Source organism: Drosophila suzukii, chromosome 3 (assembly GCF_043229965.1).
Source record: "Drosophila suzukii chromosome 3, CBGP_Dsuzu_IsoJpt1.0, whole genome shotgun sequence".
Classification (NCBI taxonomy): domain Eukaryota; kingdom Metazoa; phylum Arthropoda; class Insecta; order Diptera; family Drosophilidae; genus Drosophila; species Drosophila suzukii.
The window spans coordinates 89059038-89086121 of NC_092082.1; the positions used below are offsets into that span (position 1 = coordinate 89059038).

Here is a 27084-nt window from a genome sequence, read left to right on the forward strand (position 1 = left end):
TGCCGCTAAAGTACTTGTACTTGTCATATTGTTATGGATTTATGGCAAACACGTATAGCGCTATAAAAATGACATATGCACGTGTATGGGTTAAAGTATGGGCTCGATATGAGGACTCCTTGCCTTACCTTAACCCTGCCCTCCCCATCCCTGTCATCGCAATCGCAATGGAAATCGCAATATCAGTGGTTAACAGTTGCACATCTTGGCGAAAGACATGAGCACGCGCAGCCATCTCGATTACTCGCTCGCGTCGGCGCAATCGAAACTCAACCCTCCCCGATTTCCGATCCCTATATATCTTTTCATATCTCTTTTTTCATCCCCCTCCCATTGCCGCTAATTAATCGCCTTTGTTCGTGTCATAATGCGATGCGTTCGAAACATGTTTGCCTTACTGATTTTGCAATTGGATTTTGTTTTTGGAGCGCCTAGGGGTGGATTTTTCGGGTTAAATGAGGCGTACCTCTATTATTTTCCTCCTCGTCGAGTGAACATGTGTGAAGTTCACAAGTGCCTTGATTTTTTTCGGGTAAGGTGGTACAAATTGCCGGGTCGGGTCAGGTGGCCACATTGATGGATGGTGCGCAGTGAAAAGTCTGTTGATTACACAACCGAAAGTGGTAAGTTTTAAAAGTCCGGGGATGACAGAAGGACGTGTTCTCAGCTCCTATCGATCGATCAACGAGGATATCCCTTTAAAATGTTCTATAAATAAAATCTTTTCTAGATCAAATATTTAAATTATGATGATCATCAGCACTAAGTTCAAGTATTAAACAATAACAAATATTTTAAGCTAAGAACTAAAAGATTTATCCCCCATTTTTAAAATCTTAACATTAATCAGAACATAAATCCTTATAAAAGGGGTTAATTTCATTCTCTCATAAATTTATTTCACAACTTAAAAAATTGTATGCTATCGAAAGATTAACTAGAGGTAAATAAGCCAAGATGGTAATTGTTTCCTCAACCCTTAGTCTTATCAACCATATCCATTTAATTCAATAAAATCAGATTATTTTCTTAAAGTTCAGCAACCCCTATATTGTTCAGAATTTGTTAGCCGCTCAGTACTTAGCTTAATAGTGCGAAGTGCCATTTAGGCTTACACTCGCAGATCTTTAAAGCAAATATGGCAATCGCTTTTGGGAAAACTGCTGCCCCCGCTGAACCCAGTTTCAATTCCCAGTACCTCAGCTCAAGTGTTCTCCCAAGTATCCGTAACTTCTCGCCAAATATACGGCCCATAAATCTCGTGACCCAGCACAGTGCCAATAAAAGCCTTCATAAACAACTAACCTAAGGCAATGATTCTGCAGGCTAAGGGCGGCCACTCGGCAGTAACCACTAACCAAAAACCACTAACCGCAAACCGCCACCGCTGCACCACAGTAAAAAAAATTAAATAAAAAGAAAAACGAGGAGGCGGAAAAAACACTTGAAAAATCTGTCATAAAATGTTGAGTGGTGTAAAACCAACTGGTTGAAATTGCCAACATATTTGCCTGTTTGTTTAATGAACTCGCCCAACTGGTCGACGGGCGACGGGGGTTTGAGGTTTTGAGGGTTTGAGGGGGTGACCCTTCTTCAAGAGGGTGGGTTCAACATTTTGATTACTCAATATGCTTGATTTTATGGATTTGTGCCACCGCTCTGGACCACTTCTGCAGCTGTTCCATGTGGCAGAAAAAATCGAAAGATAGAAAGAAAACGAAAGCTAATCCCAACAAAGAAATGCCATTAAACCCGAACAAGTGTCCAACAAACCGCCAACACAAAGTTACAGTCCCCCCGAAAAAAAAAATATGAGAGACCCGCACAAAGACACCTGTAAGACGTTGTCTGCTATTAGTTGAAATCAAAACGAAAACAATGTAAACCACAGTGAGCAAAAATAATATCTCTGGGGAGCCCAGATCTCTAGAGGCCAAACTATACCGACCACCAACGCAAAGCTGGTCGTCGCCTTTTAGCCAATTTTGATATAACTGAAAGCGTCAATTATACGTGAAATTTATGATGCCGTGTGAAGAATAACACCAACTTGCAACATATTTGGACAACGTGGCCGTTGCCATTGCCGTTTGGCTTTGCCGTCTCGGTGGCCCGTACAATTGCCGCTCTGGGGTCTCTTGTCGCAGATATGTAAGCTGATAATGGGCATTGTAGTGCAGTTTTTCTTCTTTTTTCCCCGAGTTTTTTTCCTTTTCTCTGGCCGGGACAGAAAAGATGACAAAGGAGCTGCTGGGGAGGCCGCTGCCCAGCACCAGTACGCCCACCATAAAGAGGTTGGAGCAACCCAAATGGCCACGGGAGAAGACTGGAGAAGACTAGAGAAGACATTTTGGGCACACACCAAGTCAATTTGTTTTATCTATTGTCGAACAAGAGTCATGTCACAACGGCACAATGAGATTTACTATGTGTTGTTGCAGCTTGTTGCAGTTGTGGCAGCTTGTTGTTGTAGTGGGCAGACCAGACAATGGAAAATCAGCAACATGATTCGATATTTAGATATGCGCCTCAAGAAATATGAGCCGCTAACAACAACAGCGGCAGCAGCAACAACAAAGATGCTGCCGCTTGTCTTGTTGGCCGCATGTAATTGCCAAGTTTGTTGCTTAAGTCTTTTGTTTTGGCTGCGCTGATAGGCCAGTTGCATTTAAATTTGATTTATACACTTTCGGCCAGCAGATAATTGGATGGAAGTCGCCGCTCTGTCTGTGGGGTTTAATAATTGGCTAGGTTTTATTTTGTGTAGACCTGGTTCCCAGCCCAAAAAAACATATAGATTGTGGGAGAGTTCCTTACGATTAGGTGTTAATTGCCAGTCCCTTTTGGGGCTACTATATCTAGAGCAACTGAATGCACTCCTATGGACATAATTAAGTTGGAATCGTAAAAAAAACAGCAGCTCTAAGCCTCGGGCGCGCATGCGTGCAGCAGCCGAAGCGGCAGCAACTCCATTAACTGCCGATTCCGATTCAGATTCAGATTCCGGGCCCCGGGGCTATATACACGGCATACGACCAATCAGCGGCTGGCTAAAGAGCACTGCCCGAAGAGCAAACTGGTTTTCGCCAAAGAGAAAACAGAGCGGAGAGCAGCGGTACGAGTTAAGCTCTGGGGATCTCGAATCGGATCTTGGGAACCTTATGCCCAGAGGCAATCAGTCGTTAGTCGAGGCCTGAAGCGCACGCAGCACTCAGCGGAAGTCGTTGCCACCACTTTTTCGAAGCGCTTTCGGTGGTTCAGTTCAGTTCAGTATAGTTCAGTTCGGTTCAGTTCCCAACGAGCTATAGGGGTTCTCTTAAGACCTCTGAGACCACCACCAACATAGCTCTCTCGCGTGACTTGCTCCGCCCCGTGGATGCTGCTCGAGGGCTGGAAATGCCGCAGGATTCGGTTAACGCGTTTAGTCGAGCGCCGTGCTTCGAGCGGTGATGAGCCCCCTTTCTGCCAACGGTAAACCCAAATATGGATTATTGTGAGCCCGAACCCGAACCCGAACCCAAACCCAAACAATTGTGAAAGTGTTAAATGTGCCGCAATCGAATTAAATTGCTTGCTGATTACAACAAATGATGAGATGAAGAGCAATCAACTGAAATGCTCGGTGGAAGAAAAGCAAATCGAAAGATCGACAATCAGCCGACATTTTCTGTGTGTGTCTTCTGTGATTAATTCCTGAGCCCCACATATCTATATAGTGTGTGAGCAGAGAAAACGGAAATACCTTTCAATTAAATACAATACAATACATTAATATATCAAAATACAATGCCGTAAAAAATTGTGTTTAATCAAAGGCGAAGGAAAAAGTAAAAGTGCAAACAATGTGAATATGCGAATATACGAGTGCCCCATTCCGGGGAATCGGTGGCCACAGTGTGCTCCATTGATAACGCACACAGACGGCACAGGGACACAAACATAACACGAACACAGGCTACAAAGTGGAATTGAAACATGCAAAGTGAAAGAGAGAAAGAATGAAAACAGCCAACTAGTTCATAATGCGCGGAGATAATACAAATAATAATAATGGGGACACGGAAAGAAAATTTTGAGGGAACTATATGAAGTTTATTGTAATATAAGAAAGAGGATCTTAAAAGTGAAAAAATGTAACAAAAAGAATGTTTTTAATCATTAAAAAAATATTTGGGCATCCCAACCATACAATTTATAGGAAGAATTTATAAGAACCAGAAAAAGATCAAACCATATTTTCGTATTGTGCAGAAAGAGAAAAGCGAGATAGTGAAATCAGTAAGGTTCTGAATGGGTGGTACGAGCTTGGGAAAGCCCCAGATGCCCCATGCGATGCCTCACATTTAACGATTTACCATATGCCTACGGAATTATGGATTTAGCATGGTCCAAAGAATATTTGGAACTACTTCAACAATCATTTGATAAATCAGAGTATGTCAAGAAATAGTACCATGAAATAGCAAACACTGGCTATAGGGTATGTTATAGTTTCGAGGCCTCCAGCAGTTTATGCATCGTTTTGCAAATTGCCCAGTGAAAGTACAGAGAGTCAGGGGAAGGGAAGGTGCATAGCTGCATCATCCACTTGCAAAAGCCACTTCCGGTCATGCCCTGCAGCAGCAGCATGAGCAAAGCATCGGCAGCATCTGGGTTTCGATTCAAAGTCAACGACTTCCGTTTCATGCCAAAGCCGGGAGGAGGCCCCCAAGCAAATTACTTAATTAAATGGACAATTAACACCCGAGCAGGAGGAACCAGGGCGGGATGAGAGGCCAAAGGCCACTGGAAGGGGTATGGGGGGGTTTGGAATGAGTAATGTGGGCAAGAGTGAAAATATCTGTAAATTAATATGCGCACAAGATGCAAATTGTTTGTGGCCAAAGACACGGCTCCATGGCTTCAGAGGCATCAGAGGCAGCAAATGCAGCAGCAACCAGCAGTAACAGCGTTAAATTAACATAAATTGAATTGCATTTGCATTTGCTGCACGTTGCCGCTTTTTGCTGCTCTTTGCGGTCTGGCAAAAGTAAATGTTGCTGCGGTTGCTGGCGGCACTTGTTGCTGCGGTTGCTGCTGCTGTTGCTGCTGCAGCGGCGATGTTGCTACTGCAACTGCAACTGGAACTGCGTGTCAATTAGCTTAGTTGATGATGCACAGTGAAATAGATTTCCCGGCAGCCCGTTTCAATTCCATTTCGTTCGACAATTGTTACAGCCACATCTACAAAACATCATCGCCCATTATCAAGTGGAAGTGTTTTAAGTGTGAACAAAACAAACGAGAAAAGCACATACTAGAAGTCCATACATATAAATAATAAATAATTGTGTGATAACAACATTAACAAATCAACAAAAAAAAAGGGAAGGCAGAGTGGAGAAAAATGATACAGTTTCCAGAAAACAAATACCAGTGCCACCCAGAACAAGTGTAGTGCATGAAAACTTAGACAAAGGCACTAAAATCTGCATACATGGGCTAATTAAGGCTGCCCCAGAGCGACGAATTTACATTTTTGTGCGGTGCCAACACAAAGTGAATCCGAAACAAACTCCATCTGGATCCAGAGGTCCCCCCGCACAACCAGCATCCCCAGAATGTACAAAATGTTTAGGAAACATTTTCGGCGAAAACCAACATCGTCGGCGGAATCAACAATAGAATCGACAGCAGACAGCCTGAGAATGCCCCAAAAGACGGCGACAAAAAGGCAGCGTCCGAGGCACCGGGAACCCAAAATCGCTTCCCTGCCATCGACGATCCGCGATTGTCGATCATTAAAGTCTGCCTGCAACTTAATTGCTTTAATTTTAATACTGTTAGTCCATAAGGTAAGCAAACCGACATGCAAAAAAGATCGAACCCCAAGCAATAATCGAAAAAAGCCCCAGATCCAAATACATGCGGGTGTAGTGTCTCGGAAGATACAAAAAGCCCAAAAAAAAACTAAAAAATACAAAGTTGATTCAACCCATGTGAATTGGCAATAGCTGAGGGCAAAGTTTTGATGGGGGACGTACATAATGATGATTTGGGTTTATTTTGGAGTGATTTATCAACTCGGCATCCAAAAGAGTTTTGTTTAATGAGAGCTCTTACGCTGGAATTTTGGCAAATCAGTAAATCAAAATTAAGTCAATATATGGACCTATAAAGGAATGAAAGGGTTTTTAATTTTAATTAAATTTTTCAAAATTTTGAAAGACTGAAATAAAAAACGGACAATATATTCAGGAAATGTAATTTATAATAATATCAGAAAACCTTTTGACAATATGATATGCAATACATTTCTAAGATCTTCTTCTTTGAAAATTAAGTTGTTAACTTGAGTTTACAGTGAGTAAGAAACTATATAGTTGATTACCATGCACAAGAGCCATAAATTTTCCAGCAATTTGATACCTGCACTTAGTTAAAATATTCCCCAAGTTTGAAACATTAAACTGGTATTTAAATAAAGTCATTGGGTTTTCAAAAAAGCCTCCGAGCACGAATTCCGGGCAAAGGTTTAATAGGATCCCGGTATCGAGGACCCCTCTCGAAAAGTGATTCCCCTGATAAGTGGGCCGTTCTATCTCCGAAAACCATCTCTCTGAAATGGTTCCCACATAGAAACGGTAGGCGAGAGTCGCCGGGGTTTTCGACTCTTAGACTTTTTGGGGTGTAGCCGTCATAAAGTGTTACACAAAGTGCCTAAACATGTATTGAGATGCCAGCGGAGATGCCCCGAGCGGCAATTAAACAGGCAAAGAGGCGAAAAGAGTTGGAGAAGAAGAACGGCAGCCAACGGTTCAGAAATACATAAAAATTAATCGTTGGCTGGGAAGTTATAGGGAGCTCTAGAAGAGGGGGTCTCTCGAGGGGCCTTAACAACAATTTGATTAATACGCCCGTGATCTCGAGAGCCAGACATTAGAATCTGAATCCGAGGAGCATGCGAGTCCCCAGAACAAGAAGACTATCCCGAGATGCCGACCGTGGGGCAATCAAATTGATTACACACATTTATCTACTTGGAAGAGGGGGTTCGGGATGGGGATTGGGAATGGGAATGGGATTGCATTGATTTAGGGTAAGCGAGGCGATAAAAGTCGCCGGCAGCAGTGGTCCAGCGGTCCAGCGGTCCCACTGCAACTATTTAGTTGTTAATGAAGTAAATAAAAGTTAAATATTTTGTAGCGGCGATTTATGGCCGATTTCCAGGGAAAAGCAGGCAAAGCAACCAGTCAGTTGCGATAATATCGCTTCGGTTCACATGGGCTCATGCCCATGTCAGTTGAAATTAACCCAGTTACTCGGCCAAGTCGGGATGCCAAAAAAAAAGGGAGCCAGAGAAGATCTCTCTCATTTGAGCTGACATTTATTGATCATAAGCTGCGTATTAAACGGACTGCGAAATATGCATAAAGTCAGAAATATGCCCAAAATCAGAAATGAGTTGGCGAAACGAGCTCCCACGTTGCAGGCCAAGTTAATGGCCCTGCCAACTGCAGGCTTAATTAAAATTTAATTTCACATTAAATCCGAATGTCGGCTTCATTAGGCGTTCCCCATTTCCCAAACCCCATCCATGTAAAACATGTGGCGCCGCAGCACTAATTCCTTAAGCATTTCTGGTGGTTTATCTAATCGAATTGATTACGTCAAAGTTTGTCCGGAATATTAGCGGATGCACCTGCCCGAAGAAATGTGATAAATAAATAGTAAGCAGAACGAACCGGTTCTCGATCGACCAACGACCATCGACCATCGACGGTTAAGAATCCAATCAGTTTGAGGTCCCAGTAGAAGCCGAGCTCGAAGTCTCGTCTCAGAGATCCAAACAAAAGGAAATCTCGAGAAAACGCCAAGAGAAACCGACACACAAACTGGTCGAAAACGCGGGGCTCGGAGGGACTTGCATTTGATTGATCTATGGCATGATCAACAATGCATGTGGCTTCAAGTTTGGTTTTTTGTCGGCCTGTTATTTTTACTTTTTTGAGGCTCTATCTGCAGCACCTGCAGCTCGAAAACTGGCCAGTGCCGTTAGCCAAGATCCCGAGCTAAATTGCAATTTATTTCTAATAAACTTATCAACACTGCCAGCTACCAAAGGCCATGACAATAAATTCACTGAAATATGAAACCATAAAAGCAGGAGTCCCGAGATGGCCAAGAGTTTTCATTAGCATATTTTCCGCGAAGCAGAACCCATCTAGCCGCCTGGTAATGAACCCTAAAATACAAAGTTGATGGTCAAGATGCAGCTTCCACTTCCACAGGCTACAGTAGAATCCAGCCAGCTCCTTTGGCTAAATTATGATAAGCGATTTACCGGTGAATAGTTAAACTTTACTGGCCATTTGTCAGTGGAAGCGTTTTCGAGTGGTAGAGAAAGATCGGCGATCTAATGTGTTATTAATTTTATGGCAAATGCTCCTATCGATGGACCCCTGATTTGTGGCCACTTTGGGGGCTACGGCCACAAAGGCATTCTAAATTATACAAGCGGCTGGATACCTCGTTTTGATTAAGTGAGCCGAACCGAAACAGTTAAGCCGCTTTTGCAGGGGGGAAATATTTCTCATTATTTTCGTGTTTCATTTGCTGCCAGATTTATCAGGCTCCTTTCATTTGCCTACCACTTTGGGTCTGGGTCTTCTGATTTTCCTCTCTTGTATCGATCTATCTATTTTGGTTTTTAATTAAAACCTCTACCGCAGCCCAATCAGAGCGCCCTAGGTGGCTTATTAGCTTTTACAACCAGCGAACGAGCTGGGATCAGATCCATAAAGTGTTGAGCATATTATTCGATTTGGAATGTAAGCTGTGGGGTGGGGGATATACTATAGAAAGAGGGTACTGGGAATCACTGGGGTTTTTTGGGGGGGCTTCGTTATGGGTCATGATTGATTTGAACGATTTGAGATCTGGGCGCTTGTCTTCGATGGAATACGATGATGTACTGGCAGTTTCGTTAATTTTGTTCATGTTCTCCACTTCCACCACAGATATCCGCAGCTGGTAACTTCGAGCTGGAAATATTAGAAATCTCAAATACCAACAGCCATCTACTCAACGGCTATTGCTGCGGCATGCCGGCGGAACTAAGGGCCACCAAGACGATAGGTAAGTCCAAATCCGAGTTTACTAGGCCCCAACTGCGAGATGTATGACTTTTTATGGCATTTGGCGTGTCAAAAAAAGTTAAGGCCTCGTAAAAAGTTCAGTGTTGTTCTTATTTTATTGTGACCTATAAAATAGTTACAAGTTACATTCATACAGTTGTTAAAGATTTAAATATTCAATTACTTAATATTTTTTTATTTTTAGATACAATTTTTTATTCAAATTTACCTAAAATAAAGTCTTATTACCATTAGTATTTCCATTATTAGTAACAATGATCAAAGCTTAACAAGAACTATTTGGCAGTTCCAAAAGTATGAACGGTTCCTTTTTGTTTCAAAGTATCTTACAAATATTCTAATCAAACCTCCATAATATTAAAACATAATGCAAAATTCCTAAGCTGCCAGATATTCTCCTTGGAATCCATCCGGGTTCTTAAGTTCTCTGATATTTCCTATCTTGCTCACCCGAAATAGACGGTCAAGGCTCTTTGCCTATCAGCAGAATTTGCACTCTGCAAATTTTTTTGCGCTCGTACTAATGAATTCCCTCTTGTTTTTAACGATGCCCGACAATTATGCAATCTTTCTGCATGTCTATAGTATAAAGTGTGATAACCCGTGCTGGAACTCTAATTTCAGGCTGCTCGCCATGCACGACGGCATTCCGGCTGTGTTTGAAGGAGTACCAGACCACGGAGCAGGGTGCCAGCATATCCACGGGCTGCTCGTTCGGCAACGCCACCACCAAGATACTGGGTGGATCCAGCTTTGTGCTCAGCGATCCGGGTGTGGGAGCCATTGTGCTGCCCTTTACGTTTCGATGGACGGTAAGTGCACCAGTTCCCATTAACCATAAACCATATACCATATATTATACCATGCTCCCATAGTAAGACGCACGCTTTTGGCACGAGCTCTCTTCTTTTTCCCCATCGTCGTCGTTGTTGTGTGTGGGGAGGGAGCTTTCATTATTGTTTTTCGACTTTAGATAGCTCGGTTCCGCCTGGAGAGCAGCCGAGCTGAACTGAACGCTCATGGGCGATAAGGTCGAGCCGGCAACAGAAATGTGAATGAGCCGAGAGCTCGTGCCGTATTGATAAGAATATGTATTTATGAAAGAAAAAACCAGAGGGGCATAGTCTATGTGGGGTTCCCAAAACGGAGGAGCGATTCTCTTTACTTCCTGTGGTCAAAACTTTAAGATTCCCCAAAATCAAGGGGCGTGAAAATTCCAAGGCCAGCACCAAAAGCGGCTTACTCATTTCGACCAACTCACCTTAAACCCTTAAGAACCGACCCATCATCATCTTCGTCGGAGGAGATTCTACCCGCGGTAGCTGAAAAAAGCAATTAAAAACTGTGTTTCATGTTTTATACTTCTTTGCCGGGCACCTCCTAAGCGGCTTTCGGTTAATTAAGTGAGCATAATGCGGGCTTATGACTGCCAAACTGGGAAGGAATTAAAAACAGACATATACTGAAAACACATGGTCCGAGAAACGTATAAAATAAACGTGGCCTGGTCCGCTCTTAACTCGGTTAAGGTAAAAATGTAACCTGACTGGGTGTAGTCGCAGAATTGAATTAAAGTTTTGCTTTTGCTCGCTTTTTATTTCGTTGTTATGTACGGGTGTTGTTCTGGCCGTTGTTTGCTGCTGTTTTGGCGGTGTTCGAAGCTAACTTGGTTAACAATTACACGCCTTGGCCAGGTCGGTGACCAAATCCAAACTAATGCGACTGAGATCTGTAAGATAGACCACTTGCACAAAAATATGCTATTCATTACAAGTTAAATTGGGTAAAGAGATATGTACAATTGTGGTATTTCTGATAGCACCTTTTTTTGAGACTAAAATAGATCTTTATGCCATGAAGAATATTGGTAATAGCTAATAATCGCTTTTTGCTTTGGGATTTTGAATAAATTAATAAACTAATGTTATTTGCATGTTTTTTTACTAACTAAGTCATATTTATTGATTTTAAATTTGTGTAACATTTCTAAATAAAATACAATATATTTTTATAAATACTTTCAAAAGTATTTTTCAATAAAATATCTCAGAGGTGCCTAAAAATCCATTCACTTTTAATTACAGCATTACACGTTCTTTAAAATGCCATTAAATTGTTAATGAAATTATGGGCTAAAGTCGTAAGAATTTTTGTAATTGAACCGCAAATTAATTTAATTATTTTTCGAGTGCAGTAGAACTTGCAGAATCGCAGTCGCAGTCGCCGTTGACGCCGACGTCGGCATGCGCATGCGCCGTCGTTTACATTAGGCAGGGGCGACTGTAGCTGGGATGGAGGGAAGTGTGGGGCTTGTGGGGGAGCAGGCATGCGTCAGAGCCGGGTCTTGGTCTTGGGTCTTGGTCCCAGTCTTGGGTTTGGGCTTGGGGCTTGGGGCTTTCGTCTGGTGGTTGCCTGTTCTGTGACTCCGCCAATGCCCCTCCTTGCCCCCTCCCAGAAAGCAGGCAAAGTCGTGGCCTGAAGTGCGGACAACCTGTTTCGTGGGAACATTACCTTGTCGCGCTTGTCGCTCGGCCGATGGCGATGGCGATACGTTACGCTTCGCTTTGGTTTCGCTTTAATCTTGTGCCTTTGCCAGTGCTTTTTTCCCCCAGCTCCCCAGATCCCCTCGTTTCCAATTCACATGTGACTGACTCGAAAAAAAAGGCAACGAAACCCGGCAAATTCTGCATACTGCCAGCGTAATATTCGCCTGCAGACAGTCAGTCAGTTGGTCTTTTTGTGAGGCACCCTCTCAAGAAGCCTTTCACAAAACCCATGAAAATCTTCAAAAACCGAAAGACAAAAATCAAGTAAAAAGAGCTGCCGATATGGTCGCAATTGTCCCACTTTTTATTGAATGACTTCTTATGCGGCTGCTGCTGATTGAGTGAATGGCATGTTAAGACTCATAAACATGACTTAGGAAATACTTGAGGCCGGGCCTCAAGAGCACACATCATCACAAACATCATATAAGATCGGCGGGCCTTCGATGTAACTGTCAAACACCGACTTCACCTGGGGGCCCTCTCCTTCCTCACCTGAAACATTCGAAGCCCCAAACGATTTTCACTTGACAATATTTTCCAAGTTCCAAAAGGCCTGGAGATCTGGAGTGCGCGTGCGCAGCCATTGAGCGATCTCGAGTGGTATTTGTGGTGCCTGTTCCACTTTTTGCTCAAGATCAATGAATGACTGCCCAAATAAAATAGTTTTGTATGTTGTGGGCTTTCTTGATCCATTTTGCTTCCCCCACAAAAAAGATGAAACTCTTTTGGTAACCTATGGCTTCCATTAATAAAAGTGCTTGGCCCGGAGACAAGGTTCTTCAAAGTTGTGTAAACATTTCGGTGGCCAATTCACTGACTCGAGAATTGTCTCGCTAAATGCTACTTGATTTGATTGATTTTTGAAAAAGAGAAAATAATTTTCATAAGCAAATGAATCTACCATTTTTATAAATATTGCTCAAAACCTCCTCCCATTGGCTCGCTTATGTCTGGGTTCTCGTGTAGTATGAAATCCAAAACCATCACCATTTTCAATTGATATACTTCCGCTGGCATTGCCATGTGCCATATATATCCGTTTAGTCGTCAGACGGATCATGATTTTAGCTCGAGCCCGGAACAGAACCGTATGTCAATGGAGATGGAAATTTGAGACAGTCAATTATGGATGGATGGATTTGCAAACTGTGTCAAGTTGTTGTCGCTGATGTTGATCCGACTGCAATTAGCCAATGTCTGCTTTGGACTGATTTAGTGTCGCGTCGCCAGGGCAATTACATGGGAATCCCCCTTCCGCTGCCCCGCCCACCGGTCCAACGACTTGGCCGCCGCCTCCCACTGCTAAATGAGCATTTCCTGGCATCCAGCGGCGGCATCCAGACATCGTCGACGTTTAATTGCTTTCTGCCCAACGAGAAATCTTCTACGACTGCCCAGCTCGGAAATTAAAAAAAGAAGAAACAGCGAATCTTCAATTTTTTATAGACCCATGCCAAGGCGGAGTTGCAAAAAATCAAAGGAAGCTCTAGCATTCGGTGGTCGAAATTGTAAATGCTCTAGAAAATTAATAAGAGTCTGTCAGGTAGTTAATATGGTTTAAATTTTATTTTTAGAAGATTCATATGAATTTCATTAAATTTAATAATAATTTCAATCGTTTATTTTATTGTCAACAAACCTAAAACTTTTGATCTAGTTTCCATATATTTATATTTTATCAATATCACAAAAATCTTTAATTACAACCTTTGCCTTATAAATCGGGAACAGGTTTTTTCGACCTAAAGGTCACAAATACCTTCTCAAATTTTAAGAAATGTTTTATGTTCTTCATTTAATTAAAAACCTTTCAGAAAGGGTATGAAAACAAAACCAATCTAAAAATCAAAAAGAATTGTGTCTGTGTTGTTTTTCCGCATTTTGTTTTGGCCAATTGCAATGCCATGGACAGCGACATGGACATGGCCAAACTGAAGTCTGTTTAGAAAGTCCGCTCCTCCTGCGTGAAATTAAAGTGTTTAGCTTTGCTTTGTTTGTTGTCTGATCGCTTTGTTCGTTGTTGGTTTCTTGGTCGGTTCGTTGTTGTTTGTTTGTTTGTCGGCCGCTGCGTTGTCTTCATTTGCATGGCGGGCAGCCTGAGATTAAACTGTCCATTAGAGTCAAACTTGAAAACTCCAAACTAAATACCACCTTTTCCTCCTCTCTCCACGTTCAATTACAGAAGTCGTTTACGCTGATACTGCAGGCGTTGGATATGTACAACACATCCTATCCAGGTAAGTGCGGTGGCAATTGCAGACTTGTGCTCGTTACCACAGCCCCTTGTTGCAAGTTGCTAGTTGGTAGTTGCAAGTTGCACGCTGCTTGTTGCACGCTGCTCGTTATTGTTTGCCAGCCAAGCATTTGGCTTAATTAGCAAGCAGAGACGCAGAAGGTTGCACTCAGAGAAAATCAGTCATGGTAGTTATTCAACAGTCATATAAAACCAGGAAACTACATGTTTATAAAGTAAGACGACTTTACTAGGTAAAAAAATATTATTTTGTTTTTGAAAAGTATCAAGCTCTTTATAAATATCTTTTTTTTGCTAAACATTTAAAGTATAAACGAAGGTATACCCATTTAGTGTTGTTATTTTATCCATATGTTAAACTAAAAGTAGAATTTAAATCTTGAAAAAATTAGAATTTAATACTTACTTTCAGGTTTAACATACGGATGAGGAAAAGGAACTTAAACCTTTTTAAAATTATCAATTCCGTTCTCAGAAAAAATGTATATTTAGTTTATCGTCTAAAAATATTCAAAAAATGCATTGATACAAAAATCAAATAGATGAAATAGTAGCCTTTGATTTTCTCTCAGTGTGCCCTTAAGCGCCCAAAATGGTGCCAACAACTAACTAAATTCTCCTGCCCACATTCAATCTCCTCCCCAATGCCCCGCCACCACTCCATTGGAACGCCAACGTTGATGCCACCAACAACGAATCCGAATTCGTATCCGAAAACCGACGACAACCACAACAATTGTCATGCCATGGTCGCGATGGTCTCTCCTCCAATCGGAATCCCAACTCCAACTTCAAACCAAAACCCAAACCCAACCCGAATGAAATGCAGATGCGGAGAGGTTAATTGAGGAAACATCATACTCGGGCGTGATACTGCCGTCGCCGGAGTGGAAGACGCTGGACCACATCGGGCGGAACGCGCGGATCACCTACCGTGTCCGGGTGCAATGCGCCGTTACCTACTACAACACGACCTGCACGACCTTCTGCCGGCCGCGGGACGATCAGTTCGGTCACTATGCCTGCGGATCCGAGGGTCAGAAGCTCTGCCTGAACGGCTGGCAGGGCGTCAACTGCGAGGAGGCCATCTGCAAAACGGGTTGCGACCCCGTCCACGGCAAGTGCGATCGTCCAGGGGAATGCGAGTAAGTAGCTCTATCTACCTACCTGTTTTCTATATTTTTTCCTTCTCTATTTTATCCATACCCCTTTTGTAATTACGACCCCCCGGGCCACCCCATTTAACGATGTGATTATGACACTTTTTGCATGTGGCCAGTAAACTTTGGAGCCGGCCTAATGGCCCTGGCCTCCAAGTCGCCACTCGGTTCACCATTGACAGGCGGGCCATCCATGCCATCCAAGCCAGGCTCACTCACTCGCACAGTTATAATAATGGCCAAGAGTGGTTTTCTTTTTGCGCGAGATCGGTGGCACAGAAATGGGTTCTATAGCTCACATGGGGCGCTTTTTACTGTCTTCGCTTTTTTCTTTATCGCCTCTTTTTTCGAGGCTAAATGTGTGAAATTGTTGGCAGCGTTTCTCTCAGGAAAATGCCAATCAGTCGATGGCGAATGCTGGGATGGGAAATATCCGGGGGTTAATTATCCATATTGGTGGATTTAGCTAAAGTTTTTGGTATATACATAAGATAAGATCAAAAATTTCTACATAACTTTCTTAGCTTATATTGCAGGTAAAATGATATTATTATTCCTTGAGTAAACAAAATGAAAATTTCCTTCTCTGCAATTCAATTTCAATGTGAATAAACTGCAACTTTCATTGCACTGATCCAATCGCTTTACTTCCCAATCAATCCGCATTCCTTATTAAATTGTTCGCACTCGGTAACTGCCCATTTGGGAGATAACCCGAGTGCTATAAAGTTGTAACCAGCCATATAATCTGCAATCAAGTGCCAGTACCAATGCGATTCCCGGCCAGAGAGCAGGCTAATCAAACGCCCGCACGATGGCCAAATGCTGATCGGGCCAGGAACTCCTCCTGGTCCTCCTTGGCCTCCCTCTTCCTTTGGCTCCTTCTACTCCGCTTTCTTGGGTAGTACTTTCAGTCCGCCCCTTTGGAGCGGTCATGCCCAGACGATGGCTACATGGAGCGACTAGCACAGCAAGAGTTTTAGACTCAAATGTACTGGAAAAAACTTGAGATCATATGGAAACTTATGTTATAGTAGATAGGTTCAAATTTGTTTCATTTTTTTAGTATCTTAAAATATCTGCAGTTGCTTTTTTTATAACCAACATTTTCTTTGACCAACAAAAATTATTTACATCCTACCATTTTCTTTATTTTATTATGTTTTTGATTAATATTTATTATGCGTATTATTATACGTATTTATTTTAAATATCATTAATTTTTAAATATCATTCTTTTATTTAACTTACACTTAATTTCTCTCCGTGCACTTCCAAGACCCCAGACCGCAGCACGAAAAAACGTTTGTGCTTCGGTTGTTCCTGTTGCAGTTGCTGTGGCAGCAGCAGCAGCAGCAATAGTTGTTGCAGCTGCAGCGGCAACAGTGGTTGTTGCCCGTTGTTAATGTAGCAGCGTAACACAGAATACGTGAGCCGGCGGAGCCATGATTGCATTTCTCGACTGCATCATGATGCTCTGTCAGGCATCCAATCCTCCAGTTTAGTCCATCCTCCATCTATCCACTATCCAGTATACACCAAGCACCATCCTCCTCTCGTCCTGGTTCTAAATAGCAATAATTAGTGTGGCCTAGAAAACATCAAAAGTCAGCAGATTTCCGCTCCGCCGCAACAATTATAAGCCAAGAAGAAAAATTACTTTTGCTGTTTGCACGTTGCTGGCCCATTTGTTGGCCAGAAGAACCAGAGGAGCCGATTCGCAGCCAGATAACAACAGGCTGCCGTTTTAATGAAATCATAAATTACCGACATCGAACGGCGATGTCGACTATCGCCGAGCATGACGTGATGCCCGGAGCTTGTAGAGTTAGCACCTCGCCGGGCGATAACTCGATACTCCTCGATACTTGGATACTCGGGTACTTGGATACTTGGTTACTTGGATACCCGATGCCCCGGCAGGCTAACTTTGATCCCGCTGCACTTTGGCGTGTTGCGGCGATAAAATCGCAGTCTTTCTGTTGTTTTTTTTTGTTGCCCCAAGCTGGAGCAGAAGTGGCCATTTGTGGCCAACTGGCTGCACTGCCACTTTAGCATTTGATGCATCAAGGCCAAAGTTCAGATTGACCCAATTCGGTGGTTGGCCAGAGCCAAATGCGTTCCCAGGCCAAATTGAAATGTAAGGAAACACCAGACTCGAAATAGCCGTATGAATAATGGGGGAATGTTTTCCCAAGATGCAGATAACCTTCAATGTTCTCTTAGTTTTTATAGGCCCAATAAAACGAGGAATTCCTTACAATTGCAATACATTTACCAGACGGTCATTAACTAGAACAGGTATTCTATTAAACTGTACCAGAAACATTGGGTTACTTGAGGTTTCCCCTGCAAATGGGAAAAGATCTAGTATCATGTAATAATCTCTTTAAAAAATAAGGCTATCCTTAAAATTACAAAATTTTCGCCAGATTAAGTTTGACTAAAATAGGAGTTCTGTTGAGTTATTTTTAGTAAACTGGGTTTCTATGGATATCTCTTACATATAGTAATCAGTTTCTTATTCAGTCTCCCCTACCTTAGTTAAAAATTTTTCCCACCTGCAGATTATCTGTATGCTATCATACATTTTCTTGCAAAAAGCTCACCTTTCAGCTAGGGTCCTCTACGCCCCATTTTGTATTTGAAGTTACACTTACTCATCTTCTTTCCCAAGATGCAGATCTCAACAGTCCTATTTATACCCCAACGAATGAAGATCACCTTTCGGTGAAGGTCTTCGATGCTCCATTTTGTAATCAGAGCTAAACTTATCTTTTCCCAAGCTCCCAAGAATCCTTCAACTTTGAGCTAACCTTTGGGTCCTCAATGCTTCATTTACCAATCAGCGAATGCGCACCCAGACTCATCACCACCATTCGATTTAATCCACAGATGCAGACCTGGCTGGCGGGGTCCGTTGTGCAACGAGTGCATGGTCTATCCCGGTTGCAAACATGGTTCCTGCAACGGCAGCGCCTGGAAATGCGTCTGCGACACCAACTGGGGTGGCATATTGTGCGACCAAGGTGAGTTACCTGGGCAATTACCAGAGGAAAAGGGGATCGGGGAGTGGGCACAGGCGTATCATCGATAATATCGATGCCGCTGCCTCGTATATAACCACATATTTCATAGTTTCCCCACTCCACTCTGCCCCGAACAGATTTAAATTTCTGCGGCACCCATGAACCCTGCAAACACGGCGGCACCTGCGAGAATACCGCTCCGGATAAATACCGCTGCACATGCGCCGAGGGCCTCTCGGGCGAGCAGTGCGAGATCGTGGAGCACCCCTGTGCCACCAGACCCTGCCGCAACGGCGGCACATGCACCCTCAAGGTGAGTCCCATATCCCAGATCCCAGATTTATGCACTCTTTCGCAGTGCCATAAAATAATTTAATACGCTCTGGATGGGGACCCCCCATTCGGCACTCATCTACGCGGCACTGGAAAAAACAAGTTTTCTTTAAAAAATAATTCCAAATAAGAAAGGGTATGGGAAAATATTACTAAACACCTTAAAAACAAAATAATATTCTAAAATTAATAGTAAAGTTACCAAATAGGCTAAAGACAAAAGGGGGAAGATTATAAAAGAGTTAATTTAAAATAACAATGTTGATTGCTCAGTGCTGAAGCTTTAATCTCTTAAAAACCTGTATAACGTATAAAAAAAATCCAATTTCTGTGATTTCCTTATAATTAAAAAAATATTAATATATGTTTATGTATATAAAGCTTAAAATGTCAATATTATATGGTTAAGATCATAATAACATTTTAGGAGTTCCTTAAAAATATTTATTTAATCCCTTAATTCCTAACAATTATCAGTATCATATCTAGGCAACACATATTTATTTATATTACATCTGGAACATTTTTTGACGAGTGTAATGGTATCTTTTTAGCCGTCCAACCGACGAACTTCGACGCTCGGCAGGAGCAACATGGGCAGGCCGGTGAGTCGGCGCAACTCGATGCGCAGCCTGGATCACCTGCGTCCGGAGGGGCAGTCGCAGAATGGCAGCAGCTCCTCGGGACTGGGACTGGGATCCCTGGGCTCCCTGCAGCTCCAGCAGCAACTGGACCCCGACTTCACTTGCGGCTGTGCAGCCGGATGGACGGGACCGACATGCGAAATAAGTGAGTTTTGATTTAATTTTATTCCGCAGCACGCGATTAGCCACAGCTCAGCTGAAAGTGGCCAGTTGGCCAAGTTGCCGCTTGGTAGTTGCTAGTTGGTAGTTGCTAGTTGCTGATGTTGCTGGTGTGCGGCGATGTTGCCGCTCGATCATGCAATTGAACACACACGCATTTGGCTGTAGCGAAATGAAATGAAGTGAAATGAAATGAAACGTAGCACGCACAGGCTGTTATTGTTGCCGGCTTTGGCTTTGGTTTTGGCTTTATTATGATTGTTGGTGCCACGGTGGTCCGAATCTGAATCCGAGCCCAAATCCGAGTTGGCCAGGCGAATTTGGTTTGCTTCGGTTTTGCATTCCAATTGGAGCACGACCAACACATTCACCAGAAACTATTTGCTGGCCATTGCAATAAGCCGTAAGCTAATTGAGTTGCCATTCCCAAAACGAATGAGTCGGCGTTGAAGGATTTACATTTTGTATGGAAAGCTCTTGCTGTTGCCAATTAAGGGCCTTCAATTGTTGGCAAGAGCTTGGGTTTATTTATGGAAATTTCAATGGCTTGATTGTAATGTTTATGGCACTTGAAGTTACATTTGTTTATGGAATTTGAATGGAACTATACTTGAAATAATCAGGAAATCATTACATAATTATAATTGTGGTAACCATCATATGAATTTCATACCTTTCCAAAATACGTTAATATTTTTTAAAATTTTAATTTATTTAAGTTTCAAATAATTAGTAACTTATCAAGAATCATATTTCTTTGGCAATCACTTTTTTAATATATTTTTTTGTATAAATCATACTCGTTTTTCACCTTTAAAGAAACCCCGATTTCGTGGGAAAATATGAAACCTTTCAACTTCCAATAATGAATTTCATAAAAGCTTAATTAAGTTAAAAGTTTCCCAAACTGCTGCTGATCGCCAATCTGACCCTATTTGCAGCTAATGGCCAGCCAAGGGTCAGAAATATATTTTTGGGGTGCCCTTCTTATCAGACCCTCCGTAAAACAAACAAATGAGTTGCGTGCTGCTGTTGGGGAAAAAAATTGGGAAGTGGAAGGAGAAGGAAGCGTCGTCTTCTGAAGATTTCAGGCAACCGATAAGCCAGGCACGCAGGCTCAAGCTGCTTTTTTAACCAATATCCCAATGCCCATCCAGCAGTCAGTTCAATGACTTGAGCCCGGGCTAAGAGCCACCTGCTCAAGCTTCTGCTGCTCGAGAACTCAACAGCAAAATCAACACATTCACCGAGAGAAAATGAGTTCCTAAGTCAACATTAAATAATAATTAACCAAGTGGTTGTGAACCTGGAGAAAAAAAGAGAAAAAGCAGCTAAAGTTTTTGTATTTTAAACTAGATTCTATTTTTGTTTAATATTTTTTAAATATTGTGACTATAAAATATTTGAAAAACGCTTTAAGACAATTGTATTAAAATTAAAAATAAATTTTCTTTAATCATTTAAATATAAAACTATTCAAAAATGTTTAATGCATCAAATTGTATTAAAATTAAAAATAAATTTTCTTTAATCATTTAAATATAAAACTATTCAAAAATGTTTAATGCATCAAACTAAATAAAGGCACACTTATACGCTTGGTTCTTAAGTCATCTTTAGCCTTTCCCTCAAGGTTTTTAAATATTTTAATATTTTAGATCGGGGCTTAAACTGTTTTTTATTTTATGTGAATATCCAGGTTTTTCCCCCAGTGCTTGCACTTTATCTGTGGATGGCACTTAAACAATCTGCTTGAATTTCCCCTCATCCTTTCCAGATATCGACGAGTGCGCCGGGGGTCCCTGCGAGCATGGTGGCACATGCGTCGATCTAATCGGCGGCTTTCGCTGCGAGTGTCCGCCGGAGTGGCACGGCGATGTCTGCCAGGTGGATGTGAATGAGTGCGAAGCACCGCATTCCGCCGGAGTGGCGGCCAACGCCCTGCTGACCACCACTGCCACGGCGATCATCGGGAGCAATCTGAGCAGTAGTGCCTTACTAGCTGCCCTGACCAGTGCGGTGGCCTCCACCTCGATGGCCATTGGACCCTGCATCAATGCCCGCGAGTGCCGCAATCAGCCGGGATCCTTCGCCTGCATCTGCAAGGAGGGCTGGGGCGGAGTGACCTGTGCCGAGAACCTGGACGACTGTGTGGGCCAGTGCCGGAATGGAGCCACCTGCATTGATCTGGTCAACGACTACAAGTGCGCCTGTGCCGCGGGCTACACGGGTCGGGATTGCGAGACGGATATCGACGAGTGTGCAACTTCACCCTGTCGGAATGGTGGTGAATGTGTGGACATGGTGGGCAAGTTCAACTGCATCTGTCCACTGGGCTACTCGGGTTCTCTCTGCGAGGAGGCCAAGGAGAACTGCACTCCATCGCCCTGCCTGCAGGGCCACTGCCTCAACACGCCCGAGGGTTACTACTGCCACTGTCCTCCAGATCGCGCCGGAAAACACTGCGAGCAACTGCGTCCGCTCTGCTCCCAGCCGCCCTGCAACGGTGAGTAAAAATAGAATGGCCCAGACCTCCGAGAGGCCATGGGAACCGATCTCGCCCCGATGAAGACATCATTAAGCTCATCAATCGCAGATTGCCAGCTTTTTGTCGTCTTTCGAGGGATGCGAGATTCCTCGGGCATACACTGGGAAAATGAGTTTAGATGAAGAAGATCTGTTTAAAGTTAAAAAGGGAGTATTCTTTAGAGGTCATAATTGAGATCCTAAAAAGGTTAATGTTCCAATAAAATTAAATTTTTTATAATAATTATATTTGTATCATTAAACAATATATATTTTTTCTTAAATACTGATTCTTTCAACTAAATTTTAAATATTACATTGGATCACTAGATTTAATAAATGGTTTACCCTTAGAAATGGGTTTTTTTACAGGCCAAATTTCATATTTTGGCTACCTTAGTTAAATTTCTCAAAGTGTATCCCTGCGTTAATAAGCCTAATCATGTCCCCCAATCCAACAGAGGGCTGCTTCGCGAATGTCAGCCTTGCGACAGCGGCGACATCGACGACGACAACAACCACATCGGCGACAACCACGAGGAGGATGACCAAGCCAAGCGGATTGCCCTGCAGCGGACACGGCAGCTGCGAGATGAGCGACGTGGGCACCTTCTGCAAATGCCATGTGGGCCACACCGGCACCTTCTGCGAGCACAGTGAGTAGTCCACATCCACGTCCACTGCCAAACTGCCCAAGACGGCAAACTCATTAACTTTCGCGCAGATCTCAACGAATGCTCGCCGAATCCTTGTCGAAATGGGGGAATTTGCCTTGACGGCGACGGCGACTTTACATGCGAGTGCATGTCGGGCTGGACAGGTGAGTCTCGGGATGGAATGGGCTGGGATGGTATGGGATATGATGAGATGAGTCGCGTTGAGATGAGCTCAGCTGAACTGAGGCGAACTGAGCCGCGTTTGAGTCGGGTGCGCTTTAAGCGGCCAGGCCGCCAAAGTGAACGTCAAAGCGTTGCAACAAGTGCAGACTGCGCAAGAAGTGAAAAGCCGCAGGCTGAATACCCTTGGGAACGGCTGGTTCGTTAGTGGGTACTAGTGAAAGTGGTCCTTAGAAAGGGAAAAGTTATTAAATAAAATATGCCCTAAAAGTTTAGCTTCAAAACAAACTCAATCAAATATGAGATTTTTTAATGTAATATCTTAAAGTATATTATTATGTAGATGACGTCACCATTTTATATTAAATTCAATCATCATATATTGAAAGTATAAAAAATTGTTTAGGCAGTTTAAAAACAGTACAAAAAATGATTGAAAACTCTTTAAATCGAAAGGTTGATACAGGGATTTCTTTATACTTTTGTCAACATTACGTTTTTCGAGTTTCTTTACTTTCCCTTTAACCAAGCCTTATAAACAATAATGGTTTTAAGCCATCCCAATAAATATTTACAGCCTCACCGAGTAGTTTCCACTACTCCTTCCGTAAGGGCATAAAAACCTGCTCTAAGCCTGGCTGACTGGCGCATTATCAACGCTTGGGGGCTTTAAATGGGCGCGAGACGAGTATGAGTACGAGTACGAGTGTTGGCCACGTTAAGAGCACGTTAAGCGCTACGCTCTCACACACACGATCGAGTCGGTCGCATTTATTTGAACATTGAAAGTCGGCAGTCATTACGGCCTCAAATTGAAGCGAATGCGGCTGAGCCGCGAAGCTTTTAAAAAATATATATATCTGCGCGTTAGTCGCAGTCTTCGTAGCCGGCGAATGTACATTTGCCACATGTGGCAGCCAAATCACCCAGGGGGGCCAACCATGCGGCTAGGCCAAACCTTTGCCATGATTTATGCTTGTTTTTAATTTGCGATTTGCATATTTCACGCGTTTCGCTTTTTTGTCACAGATACAGATACAGACAGAGATAAAGAAAATGAAAATAGATTCGGCCACAGTTTAGATACAGACAGAGCCACATCGATCTATGTCGGCACACTTTTACTTTTCAATTAGTTCAAGCCAAGCCAAACGGTCATGGCAATCCTCTTTCTATGAATTACGACTCCCACACTCCCAATAAGTTTGTTGCCTAAGTCTTTCGTTTCTTGGAAGTCTAGTTTTGCTAAAATCGTTTGATTTTGTAAGAGCCGCATTGGCAATTTGAATGTGTGATCACTCAGACAGTTTCTAACAGGTTCGTTGCTTAAGTCTTTTGTTTTGAGAATTATTTTTTGAAAGGAAAAATAGTGCTGGGCTTCTTTTATATTTTGTTAAAATTAAATATATTTCTTGTCATGTGATAATATTTATTAATTTTTCTCTGTGCAGGTAAACGCTGCTCGGAGCGGGCCACTGGCTGTTATGCCGGTCAGTGCCAGAATGGCGGAACCTGCATGCCCGGAGCGGCGGACAAGGCTCTGCAGCCGCATTGCCGCTGTGCACCTGGTTGGACGGGTCTTTTCTGCGACGAGGCCATTGACCAGTGCCGCGGACAGCCGTGCCACAATGGCGGCACCTGCGAGTCGGGAGCGGGCTGGTTCCGCTGCGTCTGCGCCCAGGGATTCTCCGGTCCGGACTGCCGCATCAATGTGAATGAGTGCTCGCCGCAGCCTTGCCAGGGAGGAGCCACCTGCATCGATGGCATTGGCGGCTACAGCTGCATCTGCCCAGCAGGACGACATGGTGTGCGATGTGAAATTTGTAAGTTCAGTTTATATAATTAATAATTAATAATTATTTCTGGCCTTAAGCTATACAATAAAATATATTTATCTCTTTATAATATCCCTAACAATATTTTTCTAATCTCTACTTATAGTACTTTCCGATCCCAAGTCCGCTTGTATGAACGTAAGCAACACCATCTCCCCCTATACCGCCCTGAATCAAAGTCAAAACTGGTTGGACATTGCTCTAACCGGAAGAAGTGATGACGATGAGGACTGCAATGCCTGTGTCTGCGAAAATGGCACCTCCAGGTGTACGAATCTCTGGTGTGGATTGCCCAACTGCTATAAGGTGGATCCACTTTCCAAGTCCTCCAATCTCTCCGGCGTTTGTAAACAGCACGAGGTCTGTGTTCCGGCACTCAGTGAAACCTGTCTCTCGTCGCCCTGCAATGTCCGTGGAGATTGTAGAGCCCTGGAACCTTCGAGAAGGGTTGCTCCACCCAGTTTACCGGCAAAATCCAGCTGTTGGCCCAATCAGGCGGTGGTCAACGAGAACTGCGCCCGACTCACTATCCTCTTGGCCTTGGAACGAGTGGGCAAGGGTGCCTCGGTGGAGGGTCTCTGCTCACTGGTCAGGGTCCTGCTGGCAGCCCAGCTGGTCAAGAAGCCACCAAGCTCATCTCCCCAGGAGCAGGGCATGCTCATGGTGCTATGCGATCTCAAGACGAGCACCAATGACACCGTTGAACTGACTGTGGTAAGTCATCCATAAATATGGGCTTAAGGTTACTTTTTCCCAAGAAAATGTATTAATCCTAGTCTTGCGGTTATTAACATCTCCAGTATTCCTTTAAAAATACATGTCAAAGACCTCATACGAACTATTACTATACCATCATCTACAATAAATAAATAAATACAACCAAAACCTAATCCCAACTCCATTTTCTCTTTTTATACCTCCAGTCCTCCAGCAAGTTAAACGATCCCCAGTTGCCGGTGGCGGTGTACCTGCTGGGTGAACTCCTGAGCTCCCGGCAGTTGAACGGCATCCAGCGTCGCAAGGAACTGGAGCTGCAGCATGCTAAGCTGGCTGCCCTGACCTCCATTGTGGAGGTCAAGTTGGAAACGGCCCGCGTGGCCGATGGATCGGGCCACAGCCTGCTGATTGGAGTGCTGTGCGGTGTCTTTATAGTCCTGGTGGGATTCTCGGTGTTCATCAGTCTGTATTGGAAGCAGCGGCTGGCCTATCGCACCAGTTCGGGCATGAACCTGACGCCCTCGCTGGATGCACTGCGTCACGAGGAGGAGAAGTCGAATAATCTGCAGAACGAAGAGAACCTAAGGAGGTATACGAATCCGCTGAAGGGCAGTACAAGTTCCCTGAGGGCGGCCACCGGAATGGAACTCAGTCTCAATCCCGCTCCCGAATTGGCCGCCTCGGCGGCAAGTAGTTCCGCCCTGCACCGATCGCAGCCGCTATTCCCGCCCTGCGATTTCGAAAGGGAACTGGATTCCAGCACGGGATTGAAGCAGGCGCACAAGCGAAGCTCCCAGATCCTGCTGCACAAGACCCAGAACTCCGATATGCGGAAGAACACGGTGGGCTCGCTGGACAGTCCGCGGAAGGACTTTGGCAAGCGGTCGATCAACTGCAAGTCCCTGCCTCCCTCCTCCGGAGACGAGGGCTCCGATGTCCTTGCCACCACTGTGATGGTTTAGCCGTGATCTCACCAAGCAAGCAACCAATCAAGAAACCAACCAGCCGCCCACAGCCAGCTCAAAGTTCCAATTGCCACAGCACGGGCGCGATTTCCAAGTGCATTAGTAGCTTAAATTAAATTAGGTATAGGTTTATACTTAGGGGTTAACCCACAGCGAAGTGGTTCTGCTGATCGATCTTTATAACTTCAATTATCTTTCCCAAAACTTTAACTATTTTAAGGTACGAGTTGGTACACAAATAAATTAGCTAGTTAATTTAACTTTCCCAAATGTATTTGTATACCTGATATTATCTCAATTCGAAACCAGTTTGAATCGCATTAGAGTTTGGGAACACAAGTATAAAAACACTTAATTCTTTAACTGCAAGTTCTCCATAAGCATACATAAACCATTTTTTCGTGGTTTGAGTTAAGGATTGTTTGCAGAACCAGATCGTTGTGGACACCCAAAAAATACAAGTTAGCTAGTGTAATTCCTAACTCTTCTCTTCGCTAAGCAACATCCTACACAGTGTGATATTTAGTGTAACCCAGGCGCGCATTTACAATCATTAAAAGGTAAAAAGATATATAACAAATAAAAACTCCTTGGCTAGCACAAGCTGTATATAGTTCTCATTTAGGATCAGCGCGCTATATAAGATGTATAAGCTGTAAATACTGTAAATTAGCAGTTACCGTTATTGTATTTTGTCTATAGATAGCATCCTAGTATTAAACTAAGACCCAGCCGCAACGCGTTAGACTTTAAAAGTTGTTTGCAATTGTACGCAATAATATAGATTTAGGATCGTAGTTAGGTAGCTGTATAACCGGGTAAGATTCAAGCGATTTTGTATTGTATTATACCTATGAGTGTAGTAATATTTATTTATTATTTTAATTTTGATCTAGAAGCAATAAAGCAATATCAATAAAGATAGTAAAAGACATAATAA

General features: G+C 43.2%; 1 protein-coding gene across 1 annotated transcript; it reads left to right on the plus strand.

Annotated features, from left to right (window-relative positions):
* The first annotated feature begins 3182 nt into the window (after positions 1–3182).
* Positions 3183–27084, plus strand: Ser (protein serrate). The gene is made up of 15 exons (XM_036819653.3): positions 3183–3471; positions 5218–5834; positions 9000–9117; positions 9762–9949; positions 13869–13923; positions 14770–15085; positions 17996–18129; positions 18267–18442; positions 19017–19251; positions 21043–21771; positions 22253–22447; positions 22516–22611; positions 24079–24450; positions 24569–25176; positions 25386–27084. The coding sequence occupies exons 2-15, from the start codon at positions 5601–5603 to the stop codon at positions 26139–26141; spliced, it is 4212 nt and encodes a 1403-aa protein (XP_036675548.3). The 5' UTR covers positions 3183–3471; positions 5218–5600; the 3' UTR covers positions 26142–27084.